The sequence below is a fragment of the Phocoena sinus genome, chromosome 2 (genome assembly GCF_008692025.1).
Source record: "Phocoena sinus isolate mPhoSin1 chromosome 2, mPhoSin1.pri, whole genome shotgun sequence".
Classification (NCBI taxonomy): domain Eukaryota; kingdom Metazoa; phylum Chordata; class Mammalia; order Artiodactyla; family Phocoenidae; genus Phocoena; species Phocoena sinus.
In genome coordinates this window covers 63,896,821-63,915,139 of record NC_045764.1, presented here as the reverse complement: position 1 = coordinate 63,915,139, position 18,319 = coordinate 63,896,821, and the positions used below count along the sequence as shown (strand labels likewise).

At 36.0% G+C, this 18,319-nt stretch overlaps 1 protein-coding gene across 6 annotated transcripts in view; it reads right to left on the bottom strand.

Annotated features, from left to right (window-relative positions):
- MYO9A (myosin IXA) overlaps nucleotides 1–18,319 on the bottom strand; it is a 270,682-nt gene that overhangs the window by 86,570 nt on the left and 165,793 nt on the right. For all 6 annotated transcript variants that reach the window (XM_032622165.1, XM_032622167.1, XM_032622168.1 and 3 more), the window contains exons 19-25: nucleotides 16,672–16,794; nucleotides 9,258–9,338; nucleotides 7,387–7,497; nucleotides 6,393–6,515; nucleotides 3,899–4,048; nucleotides 2,764–3,083; nucleotides 872–2,476 (exon numbers count right to left, since the gene is read on the bottom strand). In XM_032622165.1, coding sequence (XP_032478056.1) covers nucleotides 872–2,476; nucleotides 2,764–3,083; nucleotides 3,899–4,048; nucleotides 6,393–6,515; nucleotides 7,387–7,497; nucleotides 9,258–9,338; nucleotides 16,672–16,794 — 2,513 coding nt within the window. The remainder of the gene's footprint in view (nucleotides 1–871; nucleotides 2,477–2,763; nucleotides 3,084–3,898; nucleotides 4,049–6,392; nucleotides 6,516–7,386; nucleotides 7,498–9,257; nucleotides 9,339–16,671; nucleotides 16,795–18,319) is intronic.

The window sequence follows — 18,319 nt, the reverse complement described above, 5'->3', positions numbered from 1 at the left end:
TATGTACCACTTAAGAAATGCTTTCTCACAGCTACCACTACTTAAGACAACCTAAAAGAATAAAGAACTTCCACTTATGTGAGGTATTTAAAGTAGTCACAGGGAATTCCCTGGCGGTCCAGTGATTAGGACTCCACGCTTTCACTGCCAAAGGCCCAGGTTCAATCTCTGGTTGGGGAACTAAGATCTCACAAGCCGCCCAGACAAAAATAAATACAGTAGTCATATTTTTAGAAACAGAAAGTAGAATGGTGGTTGCCAGGGGCTGGAGGTAAGGGGAAAAGGGGAACTGCTTTCAATGGGTAATTGAGTTTGTTTTGCAAGATGACAAAGCTCTAGAGATCTGTTGCACAACAATGTGCATATAGTTAGCACAACTGAACTGTACACTTTAAAATGGTTAAGATGGTAAATTTTATGCGGTTTTTATTCCCGACCCCCCCCCAAAAAAAAGGTACAAAGAACTTAATGCAGACCATAAATAGGCCAGCAGCTGTGACAAAGCACATTAACTTTAAAGCCTGATACTAACAAGCTTGGATTGCTACACCTAACAGCTCTAGGGCAACCAGCAGTTGCTGACTGCCTACTAAGTTTCCAGGCACTGTACAGCCCTTCACAAATGTTTTCTCACTTAATGGGGAGGAACCAAAAACCCTGCTATCTGTGCTTAGTCAAAGACTCCTAGGGTATAATTATATCCAATTTCAGGTGGCTGGTGGAGTCAACAATTAGGAAATTTTTTTACACACAGAAAATGGCTAATTTGAGTAGCACCCATACAAATAGTTGAGGCAGATCAAGGCACCCTAATGAAAATTTCCAAAAAGTTTCCCACTTATACATAAAAATAAATAAAGACTTCACTTACAGGGAACTACTCATATTTTCCTTTGGCGTGAAGAAAATGGCCCTAGTAGTTCCATCTCTGAAAGGGTCATCAGATTTGTAGCTACAAGGCTGAGTTGGCCTAAGTTGTTCTCTTTTTGAAATGCGATTATTAGAGAGTTTACAGGCTACATTCAGTTGGGTGGACATTTTGTCTGTCTTGGATAATTCCTTAACAGCACTAGATTGGCATGGGCCTCCTTTTCTTTCAAAGAACAGAGTGACAGGTCGGTCCTTCAAGGGTAAGTGAGCAGAGGGACTGTCTTTTGGGGCAAGAGCAGCATCTTTTACAGTTACTGATGGAGTCCCAGTTACACTGGGTTCGTCCTTATTTGGGGTATTCAGGATGAGAAGAGAGGATGGCCTCTCTATTCTTTGCTTTGACTGATGGAAAGATGGTACCAGAAAAGTCTCCCCAGTTCTTGGCTTTTCAATTGTCTTAAAAGCTTTACGCTCCTTTTCTAAAATATCTGTTTGCTGGCGAATCTGTTCCATCATCTCTTTTTCATTCTGCTGCTGCAATTGCTTTTGCCTTTCTTCCTTCTCAGTGTTTAGCTTTTCTAACTTCTTAAGCACAATATTGGAAGAAGCTGTATTCAAAGAAGCAACAACTTGATTTTCCCCTGGGAAGTGGTACTTTCTGGCTTCCCTGTTGATATCCAAAGTAAGAGATGGAAGTGTTTCTTCACTTTCCAATAGTTTGTTTCTCTGGACACTTGTATCCAGCTGAGAACTTGTTTTCAGTGGGTCTTGTTGGGGAATATAAAAAAATGTAGGCAGACTATTTGAAATAAAGGAGTCTCTCAGCTGTGGTTTACAGGTAATGGATTCAGAACTGCAAACCAGTTTTTCCTTCATAGCCCCATTCTTTAAATGCACTGAGTCAGAAGGTACCCTCTTCTGAATCAATGTATAGTTAGTCTCATTTGAGGTACTGAGGGCATTGTCCTGTGAATCAGAATTTGGACTGCTAGATATCTTAGGTGACAGGAACGGCACATCTCCTTCATCTAGAATTATAGGCTCTAGTTTGCTCTTTTGGCTTTCCTCACAGCTCAGAAGTTCCAAGCTTCCTTGAGAGCTTTCACTATCCGGTGTACCCTGTAAAGACTGAAGGCCCGCAGGCATCAGTTCTGTAGACCACCTACGTTCTTCTGAAGGAGACACACCACCAAGAGAACGGACTTTCAGCAATTCTAAACTAAATATAGCTTGCTCTAGTTCTCTCATTCTCCGACTTTCTCTTTTGGCCCGACCCACTTTTTTCTGGTGGAGATCTTCCAAGGACTTGGGTCTCTCTCTTACAGTCACATCTGCCTGCAAGTCCATACCACTTTGACTTCTGGCTCTCTCCTGTCGCTTGTTTGGGGACTCGTTCAAGCAGTCCTTTGAACTTTCATGACTAATTCGATTACTCTCTATCACAGATTTACATTCCTCTATGGCTTTTACTCTGTTGTCAAATGAACAATCCTCCCATTCTGAAGGGTCTGAACCGTGAACTTCCAGAGTTCCATATGGCTTGATATTTGCCAATCCAAGTTTTAGTTTTGTTTTTTTTAGTCTTTGTTCTTTTAAAGCTTTAAATCTATATCAAAACAGGAAAAAAAAAATAGGCTAGAGATATCTCTTGGTTACCACTGGAGACAATACATTTATTGAGAATATTTTAAAAAGTGGAAAGTCTCAAAAATTTTCTTTTTATAATATTAAGTATTTCTTAAACTAACTTGGATGCACATTTCACAATTCTATTTCTAGTGGAGAAGACAAACTGAGATAACCAGTTCTAACTCAAGTTAGGCAAATGTTAGAGCAGACATATAAGAAGTACTTGACAAGTGAGGAGTTAATTATTATAGCAAAAAAGATTACCTTTGTCTTGCTCTGAATCCTCTACATAGTGATTGCAAAAGGATAATTTTGTTCCTTTGTTCTTGATACCTCTTACTTTCCCTGTAGCCTTTCCATCTCGCCTGTATGCAGATAGCAGCCATGTGCCTCCGCCTATAGTGCTCCCTCCATTTCTGCTGGATGACGATGGCTGCGGTCCGGAGCTCCAAATACCGCTGCCTCTCTAAGTGAGCACGCCAGGAAGCTTGAAGAAGAGTGGCTGCACTAGCCATAACTAAAGCATCCTGCTGCACAGCTGCATCTCTGACTTGCTTCTGATTTAGGTAATTCCTCCAGAATCGCTGTGTGGAAGACAAAATAATAAAAACTGTTGTCATATCTTATAACACATTCTCACAGAAATTTCTTATGTCATAACTAGAGGTTAAGTGGCTAAACAGCTAAATCGTGGGTGGTTAAAGTAAAAAAAGTTTCCTTTTCCAGATATGCCTGGCTAAAATAACTATTTTAGATAATATAACCTCAATGAAGTTAATTATACAACTTAAAATAATTTAAAACTTTTTGATGCTTTCATGCCCTACAAATTAATTTTAACAAATTACATTATATTCTCACCTACAATTTGCCGATATTAATGGGTTTAACATCATCGTGTATACATTGCAAAGATTAAGATATTAAAGATTTTCTTGTACAAACAGTAAAGATCCTGTGGAAAACAGCCAGCATATAAATCAACGAGGGAGAAAATAAAAGATAAATGTAAAATATGATACCTTTCATCCAAAATGAATACATAACAACAACAATGTACATATAATTCTCAAATATCACTCACAACACTAAAAATAACTTGCCAACAAAAATTAAGGCACATAACTCCTTTGCCCCTAATCATACCTCGCAAGACATTATAACTATAAATTCAATTTAATTTCAATTTAACTCCAATTAATATTTATTAAAAGTCTATTATTATATGCCAGGTAATCTGTTGGATGCTGTGAACATTTAACAAATGAGTAGGACACATTCTCACCACTGAAGAAATTTACATTCTTACTTAAATGTTTCACAGTAAAACAGTTCTAGTTACTAAAACACTGGCTAAATAAACTAGCCAATCTCATGCAAAGAACCTTTTGTTTCCTACCTGGATGATAACAGATGCCTGTCTCAGATGGAGGAAATGCTGCCTACACAGCAAGACCCTGAACCATTGCTGCAACAATATGATTCTGCGGAGCACCTCTTGGTGAAGCAGGTCTTGTAGGTGTTGTCGTTCCTGCTCCTTTAGGAACACCTACCAGAAGGAAAAAAGATGAAGCATACAGCTTAAGAAGAAATGAGAAATTTATTTCATGCATCATCGTTCCTATGGTAAGCTTTTTTAGAGAAGAACAGACACAGTGGCAGACAGGTACAAGCAGTACTGATAAATATTACCATCAACTTAGCCAAAGTAGGCATTCTCAAACTGGAAAGGAGGCATTAGAATATAGAAGGGGAACTGGAAAGGTGAACATTACTACAAAGATCCCAGTGCTAGAGACTGTGATACATTATTCCCTTCGGAACTTCACCATTAGGAGCCAATGTAGTACTGGTAATATTAATATGTCATATTTTTCAAGGATGTTGGAGTGGGGAAAAAAAAGATGACAAGCACAGATTTTAAAGTTTGATCATAATATGAATAAACCAATAACGATAAGTATTTTTAAAATCCAGCATGCGTCAAAGGCTTCTTGCTGCCCAAAGCTATTTATCAGTTTACTTATTTACTCCTTCATTCTATTATAAATCTTTAGGAATTTAGGGGGATACAAAGATAACTTAGACATAGTCCCTTTGGAAACAGGATTTACACTTCAACATTAAGAGCAGGTAGATATTAAAAACTGTATATATTTAAGGTGTACAATGTGATGTTTTGATGTATGTATAAACATTTTGAAATGATTACCACAATCTAATTAACATATCCATCACTTCCCATTTTGTCAAAAATTAAAAAATGTTCTTAGAAAGTACAGATAGATATTAGATACCCAAAGAGGAAAACAGTAAGCTATTCAGGGCAAGAGACAGAGGACTCCACCTGAGCAAAACAAGGAGTTGGAAATAAGAATAAAGGTACAGGGACTCCCCTGGTAGTCCAGGGGTTAAGAATCCACCTTCCAAGGCAGGGGATGTGGGTTCGATCCCTGGTCGGGGAACTAAGATTCCACATGTCATGGCGCAACTAAGCCCACGTGCCACAGCTACTGAGCCCATGTGCCACAACTAGAGAGAAGCCTGTGCGCCACAACGAAGATCCCGCCTGTCGCAAGTAAGACCCAACACAGCCAAATAAATAAATTTCTAAAAATGTAAAAAAAAAATTTTATAAAAAAATGAATAGGGGCTTCCCTGGTGGCGCAGTGGTTGAGAGTCCGCCTGCCGATGCAGGGGGCACAGGTTTGTGCCCCGGTCCGGGAAGATTCCCACATGCCGCGGAGCGGCTGGGCCCGTGAGCCATGGCCACTGAGCCTGCGCATCTGGAGCCTGTGCTCCGCAACGGGAGAGGCCAAAACAGTGAGGCCCGCGTACCGCAAAAAAAAAAAAAAAAAAAAAAAAAAAAAAATAAAGATACATACTGGGACAATGGAACAATTAATAGCATGAAGTGGGGCTTCCCTGGTGGTACGGTGGTTAAGAATCCGCCTGCCAATGCAGGGGACACGGGTTCAAGCCCTGGTCCGGGAAGATCCCATATGCCACAGAGCAACTAAGCCTGTGTGCCACAACTACTGAGCCTGCGCACCTAGAGCCCGTGCTCCGCAACAAAGAGTAGCCCCTGCTCGCCGCAACTAGAGAAAGCCCACGCGCAACACCAAAGACCCACTGCAGCCAAAAGTAAATAAATAAATAAATTTATTTAAAAAAAAGAAAAAAACAGTGTGACATCACAACATGGAGGTTCTTGAAAAAGAGAAAGATGTTTAGATTTAATGAGAAAATTATAAGGGGATTTTTATTGAGCAGGAGGCTGACATAAAGTATATTAAGATGATGATTTTGATACTATGGGTAGAGTGAGTTAAATGGAATAAAAAATAGACTGGCATTAGATGATGGATCTGTTTACTGTAAGAGAAATGTGTGAGAGCTACAAAACAGAACTAAAATGGAAACAGTAAGAATGGAGAAAAAGGGAGAGATGTGAGAAACATTTATAAGGAAAAAAACAGAAACAGAACTTTGTAAAATGATTAAAGTGAAGGGTAAGCCAAAATATGGTTATGGTTTCTAGCCTAAGAAACTAGAAGAAAGGTAACAGAGGAAAAGACTAGCTGATTAGTTAAAGACAGTAGGGGAATCTGGATAAGGTCACTTTAGACAAATTGAGTTGATAATTACAGTGCAATACCTAGGAAGAAATGCTTTTTAAGCAGTTAAAATTATAGGCAGCACTAGAGCATTGGCCATAATCTATTTGATTAATACTGACTATATTATTAAGTAAAAATCTTGGCCTAATCGATTTCCTTATGATATATGGTACACTATCTTTCTTACAAACATTCTCCTCGGCAAAGACTGCCATTATTCCTTATATACAAAAATGCACTCAATCTGGCAAAAGCTGTATATATTATATTTACCATGGATTTTCCAACTTGATAATTATCTGGATTAAGATTTATTTTCCTGAAGAAATCCTGAATGTTAAATTTGGATGGAATAATATTTCGGGGAAGAAGTACGTGGAAATGGCTCACAAAATCCTGAAAAGTGAAAAGAAAATGTTGTAAAATCACAAAAGAATCATATGTAAACAAAATCCTAAATTAGCTAATTGTCCTTTTATTGATCTTTTTCTCATTATTTTAAACAGTGTGAAACCAAGAATTTACTTGTTAATTTAAAATATTTCAAAAGGTTAATTAGTAAAATGGTGGGGGGAGATAGTGATTCCTACATATTCTGTTATCAAAGGGGAATGAAAGAAAAAAAGAAGGGCAGAAGCTAATTCTCCCTTTGAGAAAGCTGTACTAAAGACCAAAGAAAAGGTTATTTAACAAAAATCTGAACTTTTTAGCAGAAAAATAAGCAAAGGTGACAGCTATTTCTGGGTACAACTGAGAATAAAGCTTTCACTCAACAGTAAAGACCTGCTCAGCTGCTGAAAAGCTTCAAAATAATTTCTATATCCATAGCAGCAGTAGCTGATGAGAACAGTTGTGAGCCTTGCTGGCAGCCTCCTATGTAAGAAAATCCTGCTGAGAAGACTTTAGGAAAAATCAAATGGGATCTTTTCTTTTGAACTAGATAGTTCTGATTGAAGTATTTCAATTACTGGCGTAATCAGTGTGAAGAACTGCCATGTTATGAGTAAACTTATATTAACAAACATTCAGATCAAATGAGAACAGCCAAGTAGTGGATTCTATTACAACACAAGCTTAATGAGATTGTTGTCATTCGATGGAAATGAGTATTCTCTATCCCTCTTCTATTCTGTATACAAAAGACAGAATGTAAAGGAAGAATCAGGAGAAATAAACAACAAGTGAGACCCAAATAAAAAATAAGCAAGGCATAGGAATAATTTACTTGATGTACAAATATATTTAAATATCACTATAAAAGCATAACCTGGAAAGAATATTTGCAGCTGTATCCTGATTGGCGAATTCGAACTGTCTCCAGCATCCCAGTATACCGAAGCTGTCTAAGTACCAAGGCATCACTGAACCTTAATGGCAACTAAAACAAAGCAAATGGAAAAAAGATTAACCCAGGAGAACAGATCTCCAAATTAATGTTTGTCTTATAAGTGTAGTTAAGTTTTGAATATCTAGGAATTGACTGGAGGCTGTCTGGTTAAGATACAGCAGAGGTAAGGGGACAATCTTACCTCCCCAGCTGGTAGCTTCAGAAAAGTTCTAACTGCCTGACCAAAAGGAAAAAAGAGACACAAGCTTCCAGGCTTCTCTACTTGCAGAAGAAGAGGGCCTTCAAAGCTCAAAAGGAATGTAGTTGCCCACAGGCCACACAGTCTAGTCACTATAAAATTTGTAACAAGATTAACCTACTTATACATAGTCAAGACTGTCTATATTTTTATTAAGTAAGATTTTATCTACAATCTCACTCAGAAACGACTTACCCCACACTCTTCCAGTTGCCTTGGTTAACTTGAGAGCTGACATATTTCTTCTTGTATGACTAGTACAAGGTTAAAAGAAGTTTACTTCCCTAGTTTTTGCTGATGATACTGGTATGACACATTGAAAAACAAAAAATCCCTATAATCCCTGAGAATTGATCTCTCATTGTATAAGCATCAATAGGGAAGAGGCTAAAGGGAGGCATTCGATCATCACCAGTCATGACACTTTGTCACTCCTAGGTATCTCATAGGCATATTTTTAGACATTCAAAAGAGGCTGTATTTGGAGCTTCTGATATTTCTCCCTATTCTCTAAATACTATTTTCAATGATCCACTAAGGCAATCCTAAATATTTTCCTGCAGAAAGATGGGGCATACCAGCTGTCAAAAAAAAAAAAAAAAAAGTCAAGTGGGCAACTTACGTTAAATAATAATAGCAGTTAATATTTATTTAGTACTTATTCTGTGCCCTTAAATACTTCATTAATTGAATGCTTCGCATAGCAAGAATAACAGGGACTCAAACTTCTATTTAACTGTAAATAAAATGGTTTCCTCTTTTGTCACTATAAAAGAATGGCTAACGTTTACTAAGTGCTTAGTATGGGCCAGGAACATTCTAAGTACTTTATAGGTATTGACTCATATGTATTCACAAAACACTATGAGGTTGGTCCTACAATTCCAGTATATTGTTGCACAGATGAAAATATTTAAGGCATAGAAAGGTTAAGTAACTCATCTAAGATCACAAAGCTTATAACTAGCAGAGCTAGAGACTGCTTATCAAGAATTAAGAAAGCTGAACCTAATTCCTATGACATTTTAGCAGTTTGGGCTAGAACTATTTTTTTCCTATGATGGACATAAAGATGACAACTGTTCACACTTAACAGATATATTTTGCAAAGCTCTAATAAGGGGAACTGTCATATAAAAACAAGAAGAATCAAGAATGTTGAGTATCTTCCCTATTTTGAAGAGACAAGTATCTCTAAACATGAAAAATGCCACGCAAGTTCTGTAAGAATAACTGATACCTTATATCTAAACAAGAGAGATTAACCTTGGTACGGGTAACAAAAGTTGCATAAAATTCTTTTATATGATGGAATTTCAAGAGATTTTTGCTTCTGTAGGAGATGCTAAATTCTAGGAGATGCTAAATTGAGCCCATATGAATACTTTTCAGGCAGCTAAGTGAGGAAATAAGAAGGATATTCATAGAAAATATAGAACACTGTTTTCCTTACAAAGATTATAGATAGCTCTTCCCCGCCACTTATTCTTAGAATTTAAAGCTAGGTTTGAAGTAAGCTGAGCTAGAAGCTCTTATTTACAGACATTTTTACCTTTTCGGCATTAGAGCGAATGCATTTTACAAAATATGGTTCTGCTTGACCAAGTGTTTCCATCAGCTTGCTTAATGAGGCCTGCAATACAAAGCAATATAATTAGCACTTACTCTCATTCCAAACTGGCAACGAATGGTTTATAAATATAAACAACAATGTTGGTAAAATAAGCAAAAAAAATTGGTATACATAGAAATAGGTTTGTTTCTGAAAAGCACATTGTGTACACTGCCATACTGATTAAACTGAGGCCAGTTAAGGACGAGGATGGCAGTTTAACCTTAAAGCTGACAGACTGGTAATAGTAAATACTGCAGATATATTTTATAGTAATCTAAGTCTATAATAAATTTTTTACCTTTCTTCACATTTCATGAAACAACTTTATTCAAACTCATGCAGTCTCAGAGTAACTTTGGGAAAACATCCAGTAGGGTATCCAGGAAGGTAGTAATCCCCTGCTTCAATTTTAATGTTTGAGTATGTAGTGATGTTCCCTCTTTCATTCCTGATGCTGATAATTTGTGCTTTGCCTCTTTTTTCCAGATTAGTCTGACTGGAGGTTTATAAATTTTCTGATATTTTCAACGAACCAGTTTTTTTATTTCATTGGTTTTTCTCTATTATTTTTCTGTTTTCGATCTCACTGATGATTTCTACTTTATCATTTCACTCCTGCTTGCTTTGGGTTTAATGTTTTTCTTTTTCCAGTTTCTTAGGGTAGAAGCTTAGACTACTGACTTAAGGCCTTTCTCCTTTTCTAATAAGAGCATTTAATGTTATAAATTAAGCTTGGAGTACTGATTTAGCTGCACTGCACAAACTGTGATATTTTATTTTCATTCCATTTAAAATATTTTTTAAATTGTCCTTCCTCTTTGACTCATGTTTTATTTAGATGTCTTTTTAATTTGCCAAATATTTGGGGATTGTTATCTTTATTTTATTGATTTCTGGTTTAATTACAGTCAGATAACATATTTTGTTTATTAGTATTCTATTTATCTATTGGCTTTTCAGCTACATCTCTTTGTATTGTTTTTTGTGTGTGTCTGCTCAACGGATAACAATATACTAACCTAACCGCACAGTATACTTAGAGTCAATATTTTATGATTTCAAGTAAAATTTAGAAGGCTTACAATCACATAGACTCCTGTTATTGCTGTCATATATATTACATCAACATACACATTTTCTTACTTTTAGGTGTTCTTTTCGTGTGTGTTACTGTAATATAATACACAAAATATAAAATGCTTGAATCATAAATATGCAGTATGATGAATTTTCACAAAGGGAATACACTCTTGAAACCAGAGCTTAAATCAATGAATAAAATATTAGAACCTTAGAAGTCCCTCTGTGCTCCATCCCACTGAACTTAGCAAGATCACTGTACATAGGCTACCTGCCTCCACCCTCCACACCTCAACCAAGGGTAACCATTATCCTTACTTCCAAGATGGTAAGTCAGTTTACCTGCTATTAAACTTTATATAAAGAGAAAGATACACTATGTACTATCTTGTATTTGTTGCATACAATTGTATCTTGTACATTTTCAGCACTATATAGTAGTGATTCATTATATGACTATACCACAGTTAAATTATCTGTTTAGGATGGATATCTGGCTGCTCAGGTTTGGGCTGTTAGGAATAAAGTTGCTATGAACAATCTTCTACATGTCTTTCAACCGTTTTCCAAAATGCCTGCATCAATTTATATTTCAATAGCAGTGTATAAAAATTCTGGTTGCTCTACATCCTTGCCAATACTTTGCATAATCAACCTTTTTTATTTCAGCCATGCTGGAAAGTGTGTAGTATTATTGCCTTATAGGCAGTTTTAATTTTCATTTCCCTGATGAATAATAAATAATATTGAGGATGTATTTGATAGGCTTATTGGCCTTTTGGATAACATCTTTTGATATAAGACAGTTTTGCTTGTTCAAGACTTTTGCCCACTTCTATTAGGTTGTCTTTTCAAGAACTGATTTGTGATTTTTCATATTTTCCACATATAAGGTCTTTTTTCAGTTTTATTACAAGTATATGCATATACCCTGTAGCTTGCCCTTTCATTCTCTTAGTAGTGAGTTTGTGTTTAACAGTTTTATTGAATTACAATTTACATACTATAAAAATGTATCCATTGTAGTGCATAGATCAATGATTTTTTTAGTAAATTTATACAATTGTGCAACCATCATTACAATCCAGATTCAGAAATCTTCCACGCATCCCCTCAAAAGGTCCCCTCCTGCCCATCTGCAGTCAATAACTGCCCCCGCCCAGTGTCCCAGGCAACCACTGGTTCACTTTCTGCTGCTATAAATAAACCACCTTTGAAAAAAATAATCCTCTTTAGACATCTTTTCCTCTCACTATAAAACCAATATGTATCTACTGTAGAAAACAGAATACATAGATACATATTCGAGAATAAAAATCAGCTTGGTTGAGTTTGTGTAATGACTTAATTCTTAGTTCCAGAGGTAGAACTAGAAGTAGATTATTTTCTTCAAACCGATGGGCCTTTACACAGAGAACTCAGATTTCTGCCAAAAAACCCAAAGTTAGAAAAACCCTTAGCCAAGGAAGAGAAACACTTAGAATTTCCACCACTACAAGCAAAGGACTACACTGACTAATGATGTAGTGGTGGATATATTTCCCAGCAATCTGTGGGTCTCTGAGCAGCTAGGCATGCGTGTCTTGTCAGGCCAAGAGAGGGGCAGTAGTTTTATCCACGTTTCAGCAGATATAACAGCAGCAGCATGTGCATGACCTATTATCCTAAGAGAAAGCCACAAAACTCCTTTCAAAGCATTAATTGAGCAGACACATGGCACCTATGAAGTGGCCTCCTTTCATATACAGCTCTATGCAAAAACAATGCATAGTTTTTGCCTTATGATCAAGTTGCATCATCTCGCTCATAACTTAAGACTTTAGCTACTTAATTTGACAGCCTGGTGGCTAAAAGGATACTAACATTTGCTGGCAGTAGACAAAGTCTCAAAAGAGAATAATCCAGAGTAGGGTGAGGGTGGCTATTTACCTAACCACTGAAGTAAGAAAAATATACATATGGTCTACCACCTTGTTATTTGTTTGTATTTGTTTAATCTGCTCTTTCTTTTATCCTGTCTTTTTAAAATTGAGTATACAGTTGACGCTTGAACAACACAGGGGTTAGGGGTACTGACCCTCTGTGCTGTTGAAAACCCACATGTAACTTTAAAGTTGGCCCCCGGTATACTTGGTTCCACCCTACCTGGAGTTCAAATCCTCAGATTCAACCAACCACTGACCGTGTAAAACTGCAGTGTAACTATTGAAAAATATTCCATGTGTAAGTGGACCCCTGCAGTTCAATCAAGGATCACCTGTATTTTATGATTCCATTTTAGTTCTGCTATTAGCTCATTACCTATGATAAGCTTTTATTTTTTTAAGGATTTCTCAAGACTTTATATCTTTAACATATCACAGTCTGCCTTCAAATAATGCTACACCATTACCTGTATAGTGTACAGTATTCAGGTAATGCTGTAACTTTACAACAGTATAAACTTACATTTAGCCCCTCCCTTTTGTGCTACTTTTGTCATACATTTTATTTCTACCTCACAATATATTATTATTTTTTTCTTCTATAGTCAATTATCTTTCTAAAAAATTAAAAGAAGAGAAAAAGTATTTATGATAGTTAATTACACTTCTATCATTCTGGCAATCTTAGTGTTTTGTATAGATCCAAAATCTATGGTTTTCTCATCATTTTTATCCCAAACTTAACATTCTTATAATGTATACTTCCTGGCAATGCATTCTCTCAACTTTTGTCTGAAAAAGTCTCTATATAACCTTCAACACTCACATGCATAGAATTTTAGAGTGACAGTTTTTTTTCCCCCTTTCAGTTTTTTGAAAATACTACTCTTGAATTCTGCCTTTCATAGTTTCTGATGAGAAACCTACTGTTATTCTTATATTCATTTCATGGCACATAAATGTTGTCTTTTTTTCTCTGGCTGTATTTAAAATTTTCCCTTTTTAACTGGCTTTAGCACTTTGATGTGATGTGTATTGGTGTTTTTAGGTTTGTTCTGCTTGGGATTTGGTGAGATTCTTTGATCTTTGAGCTTATATTATTCATAAAAATAAGGAAATATTTAGGTCATTATTTCTTCAAATTTTTTTCTGTATCCCCCTCTCTTGACTTTCCTTCTTAGATGCCAATTACACCTATGTTCAATGATCTAATATTTTCCCACAAGTTACTAATGCTGTTTTTCATTTTTTCCATCTTTGTTATTTCTCTCTGCACTTTATTTTAAAGTAAATGTAACTTCTAATTCACTACTTCGGCAAATAGGTGTTAATCCCATCTAGCTTATTTTTATTTTCAAATATTACATTTTTAATCTTTGAAAGTTCCATGTGAGTCTTTTTCATATCTTCTATTTTCTTCTCATCATTATTCATGTTTTTCTTCGGACATATTTATATGATTTATAATAGCTATTTTGAGATCCTCATCTAAATGCTATTTCCATAATCTCTGTCATTTTTAGATCTGTTTCTTTTTCATTTTTCAATATTTATTTATTTATTTGGTTGTACTGGGTCTTAGTTGCAGCAGGCAGGCTCCTTAGTTGCGGCTCACAGGCTCCTTAGTTGTAGCATGCAAACTTTTAGTTGCAGCATGCATGTGGATCTAGTTCCCTGACCAGGGATAGAACCCCGGCCCCCTGCATTGGGAGCATGGAGTCTTCACCACTGCACCAGGAGGGAAGTCCCTAGATCTGTTTCTAATGATTGATTTTTTTCTCCCTTGCTATGGGTTGTTTTTTCCCTGATTCTTTGCATGCCTAGTAATTTCAGATTGGATGCTAGTGTGATTTTACATTGTTGGATTTTGTTATATTCCTTTAAAGAGCAACAGACATTTTCCCCTGGGGCTGTTAAGTTATAAAGGATCACTCTGATTCTTTCAAGACTTGCTTTTATTACGCTTTGTGAGGGCAAGTCCAGAGCAAAACCTTGGCATTTGTTTGGATTCCCTCTCCCTGGGCTATAGCAAATTGCCTTTATGCAGTAACCTGGGACTTGCCTCATTTATTTCCCTCTTCTCAGGGATCATAATCCTGCAGTGCTTACTGTCTAATATCTAAAAACATTCTATTCTTATCTTTTGTCCAGTTTTCTAGTTGTTTATAGCAGAAGGGCAATTCCTGTATCGGTTAATCCTTCATGAGTTCTATGATTTCATTCTGATGAAAGTAAATATTCATTCACAAGAAGTGTATGAAGTCAAAGACAGCTGGGTGCCATCTATCTCCATCACTTCTAATTTCCTCACCTGTACAATAAGAATGACAGTATTTATCTCACAGAATTGGAGGAAAAATAATGTATGTATATAAATTTTTAGTAAAGGATCTGGAGAATATAGTACTCATTACTTTTATAATACTTAACAATGTATTAGAAACATTAAAGATGACTCTTTTTGCAAATGTTAAACACAATACATGAATTTAATTTGAAAATATCCATAATTCCTGAATTTGGGGGATTTTAAGGGACATAATAGGATTGTAATTATAACAAAGTTTTATTGTAGTAGCTATAATGTGTACTCTTCAGATTAAAGTCTGAGTTTGGTATACAGGCACCTGTAAAAGATCCAAGGTAACAAAATAAAGGACACAACAGCTTAATGGTTCTACCCTTCATAATTATGAGATTAATGCTTCCTTTTCAGATACCAAGCTCACCACGTTACCTATTGATCAGAATTTGGCTTCCCACCTTGATCTGCTAATCACGAGGAAATGTGATCATGAACTAACAATTATAACAAGTCTGCCTATGACTCTTATTTCTCATTGTATATTAATAAACTTTGATACTGCTGTTTTACAGCAGTGTTTATAGTTTATCAGTCAGCATGATATTTTTGTTCCCTGTAAATTCATCTTTGCATTTCTAAATCCATAAAGTGAAAACCCAAACTTTGGGATGTGAAGACACCACCGAGGTATAGACAGACCTGTCTGGTCAAGCAACATCTCTCTCTTTTTTTAAATAATCAAATACCATTAACCCATAGGATTGTGATTTAAGAAGGATTTTTTTTTAATTCATGGCAGAGCTTCCATTATATATTCAATTGTCTTTCCTTTAACTTTATTAGCACCTAATAAGTTATAAGTTGTTTGGCTCTTCGATCTTGTCTTTTTTTTTTTTTTTAAAGAGCACTTTGACCAAGTAGCTTTTATAGAATCAAATTTTTGTCTAGGCCTACCGTGAAAATTGTCTAAAATAAAATGACATTTCTAGCCTACAGTTTGAAGAACTGTGCTTATAAATCAAACAAGATCATATCCAGTGATATGTTAGGAGATAATTTACATTCAGGTATCCTGGATTAAACAGGAGCATTGGGGCTTCCCTGGTGGCGCAGTGGTTGAGAGTCCGCCTGCCGATGCAGGGGACAGGGGTTTGTGCCCCGGTCCGGGAAGATCCCACATGCCGCGGAGCGGCTGGGCCCGTGAGCCATGGCCGCTGGGCCTGCGTGTCCGGACCCTGTGCTCTGCAACGGGAGAGGCCACAACAGTGAGAGGCCCACGTACCGCAAAAAAAAAAAAAAAAAAAATCAACAGGAGCATTGAAAAACGTGATAACATAGAAGTACAGCTATCGGCAGATAAAGAAATTTTTAGTTAACAGTGAACAACACTTCTGTGATAAAAGCATGAGGTAGAGTAAAATTATGTAAAGCATTGTTTCCTTTAAAATTTTCAGCTCTTTTTCATAAATATCTAGCAAATGAATAGAATGTTAGAGATGATTTGAGAAGAATGGGAAGAATTCGAAGAGAATTTTGTAAAGTTATTCTGGAGGTTATTTGGTTAATTTATTATGATCATATTTATTCCTAAATGCCCAGTTACAATGAAAGGAACTGGATTCCTATATACACAAAACTAAAATAAACAAGAAAAAACTTACAATTCCATTGAGTTAAATGTTGATGGCAGTAGCATGAGGTTTAAATATATAGGGAGAAATATACATCATTATGTTAACAGTGACCATATCTGGGCAGTCAATTTTCTGATGCTTTTCTCCTCACACTGAAAATAATAAATTACTCTTTGGGATATGCACTATCCAGAGATACAAGGATGAAAAACAAAAGCACTTGACATTTTTTCCCCATCTTTGGTACTTCCATCCAAAATGACCATTATAGTATAGCTTTTTAGTCACATGAATCATATCCCATTCAGGTATCTTGCAGATCACTTTGATCTTACAATGTCAATCTGAACAAAACAAATTCCTCTTTGTTAAAAATAAAAGGAAAAAAAGGTAGAACAGAAAACAACCTGAAACTGGGCACTGATGCTGGGAGGTTTCTTCTTCTTGTGCAAATGAAGAAGAGACTTGGTAATGCGATCCTGTAGGGTCAGTCTTGTCAGGTGCTTTAAAGACTTTACTTCTAGCAAGTGCTGAAAAGCAGGGGAAAAAAATCAAATTCTTCATATAAATTAATCTAAGAATAGGAAAAACAAAATTGTAAGCCAGTTTTCATTATTCATGCATATAATGACTGTGGTGAATATGAGGGATTAATATTCAATGTCCATTTTTACCCTCCTTCTGCTTTCTTACAGAAGCTTACCAGCTAAAAAGAAACTACATTTCCCAAACTCTCTTACATCTCAGGTTCTGGATGTGATTTAAGTTCATCAATTCCCACACGTGAAACTGGGAAGGTCTAACTAAGGCAGAGGCTTTGGCTACTAGCTTGTTTCTGCTGGCAAACATGTACACAGAAGTACTTAAGTTTTCGGTGGTCCCAGTGCCCAGGCACTACTTTTTAAAGTGTTGTGAGGCAGAGTGCAGGGCATTTGTGTTGTCACTGCAACTCTAGTAAAAGCACCTTAGCCCCGAAGCCAACAGTTGTAGCAGCTTCTTCTTGATTCCTGGATTACATACACCACAGGTGGTATGAGCCTGGAAGCAGCACCAGTGATAGTGACTTCCTCATTTCCTAGCTTTCTGAGTACAGCTGAGGTCAGTTCTGCTCCGTTGTTTTAATACTTCTGATGACTTCTGTAAACACCTCTTTGAATAAAGTCCCTTTCTACTTAATATCTACGGTTGTTAGTTATCTGCAACTGAATCCCGACTCACACAGATAATAAATTCAATCCCTGGGCTATATTGTAGGTAAGCCAGGAACACGTACACAGAAAAAAAGAAAATGTAGTCCCTATCAACCCGCATCCTGAGGTCCTAATTATTAATCTTAAAAATAAGATATAAGTTACACATAAAGCAACTAAAGAATACAAAACAGGACACTAATAAAGTATTTTGGAGCTTTTTTTAGCTAATCATGAATCAGTTTTTAAAATCCTACTAATTTATGGCTGTGTTTGTCAATGGAAAAAATGTATCTATACAGTTGTGCAACCGCATATGTTATTTAAAAAGTAGTAAAAGTTTTATTGTATGAGAAGCACAGAATTCAGTTACAAGTATGACAAATTAAAAGACTAAGAAATATTAATTTTGACAAGATAAACATTAAAAAATAAAAACTTCCAAGTGGCATTAAGTACAATATACATTTCAACAATTCCACCTAAGAAAAAATATTTTCAATAATGACAAAGATTTATTATCCGTATATAAGAACTGTAAAAAAAATCCTTTAAAAAATACATCCAGTGATAATAAATGAGCAGAAGACTTCAACAGGCAATTCTCAAAATATAAATGACAAGTAACATAATGACAATCAATCTCACTTTTAATCAAAGAAATACACATTTTCTTTTAAGGTTTTCTGCACATCAGATTGGCAAACATAGTAAAGGCTGATAAAACCCAGTATACATGAAATAGGCATATTTATGCACTGTTCTTAGGAATGCAAATCATTATAATCTTTCTGATAAACCATTTCACGTCTACATATTTATCTAAGGAGAGCTCTGAATGTTATTTCTGACAATGTACTTCAAA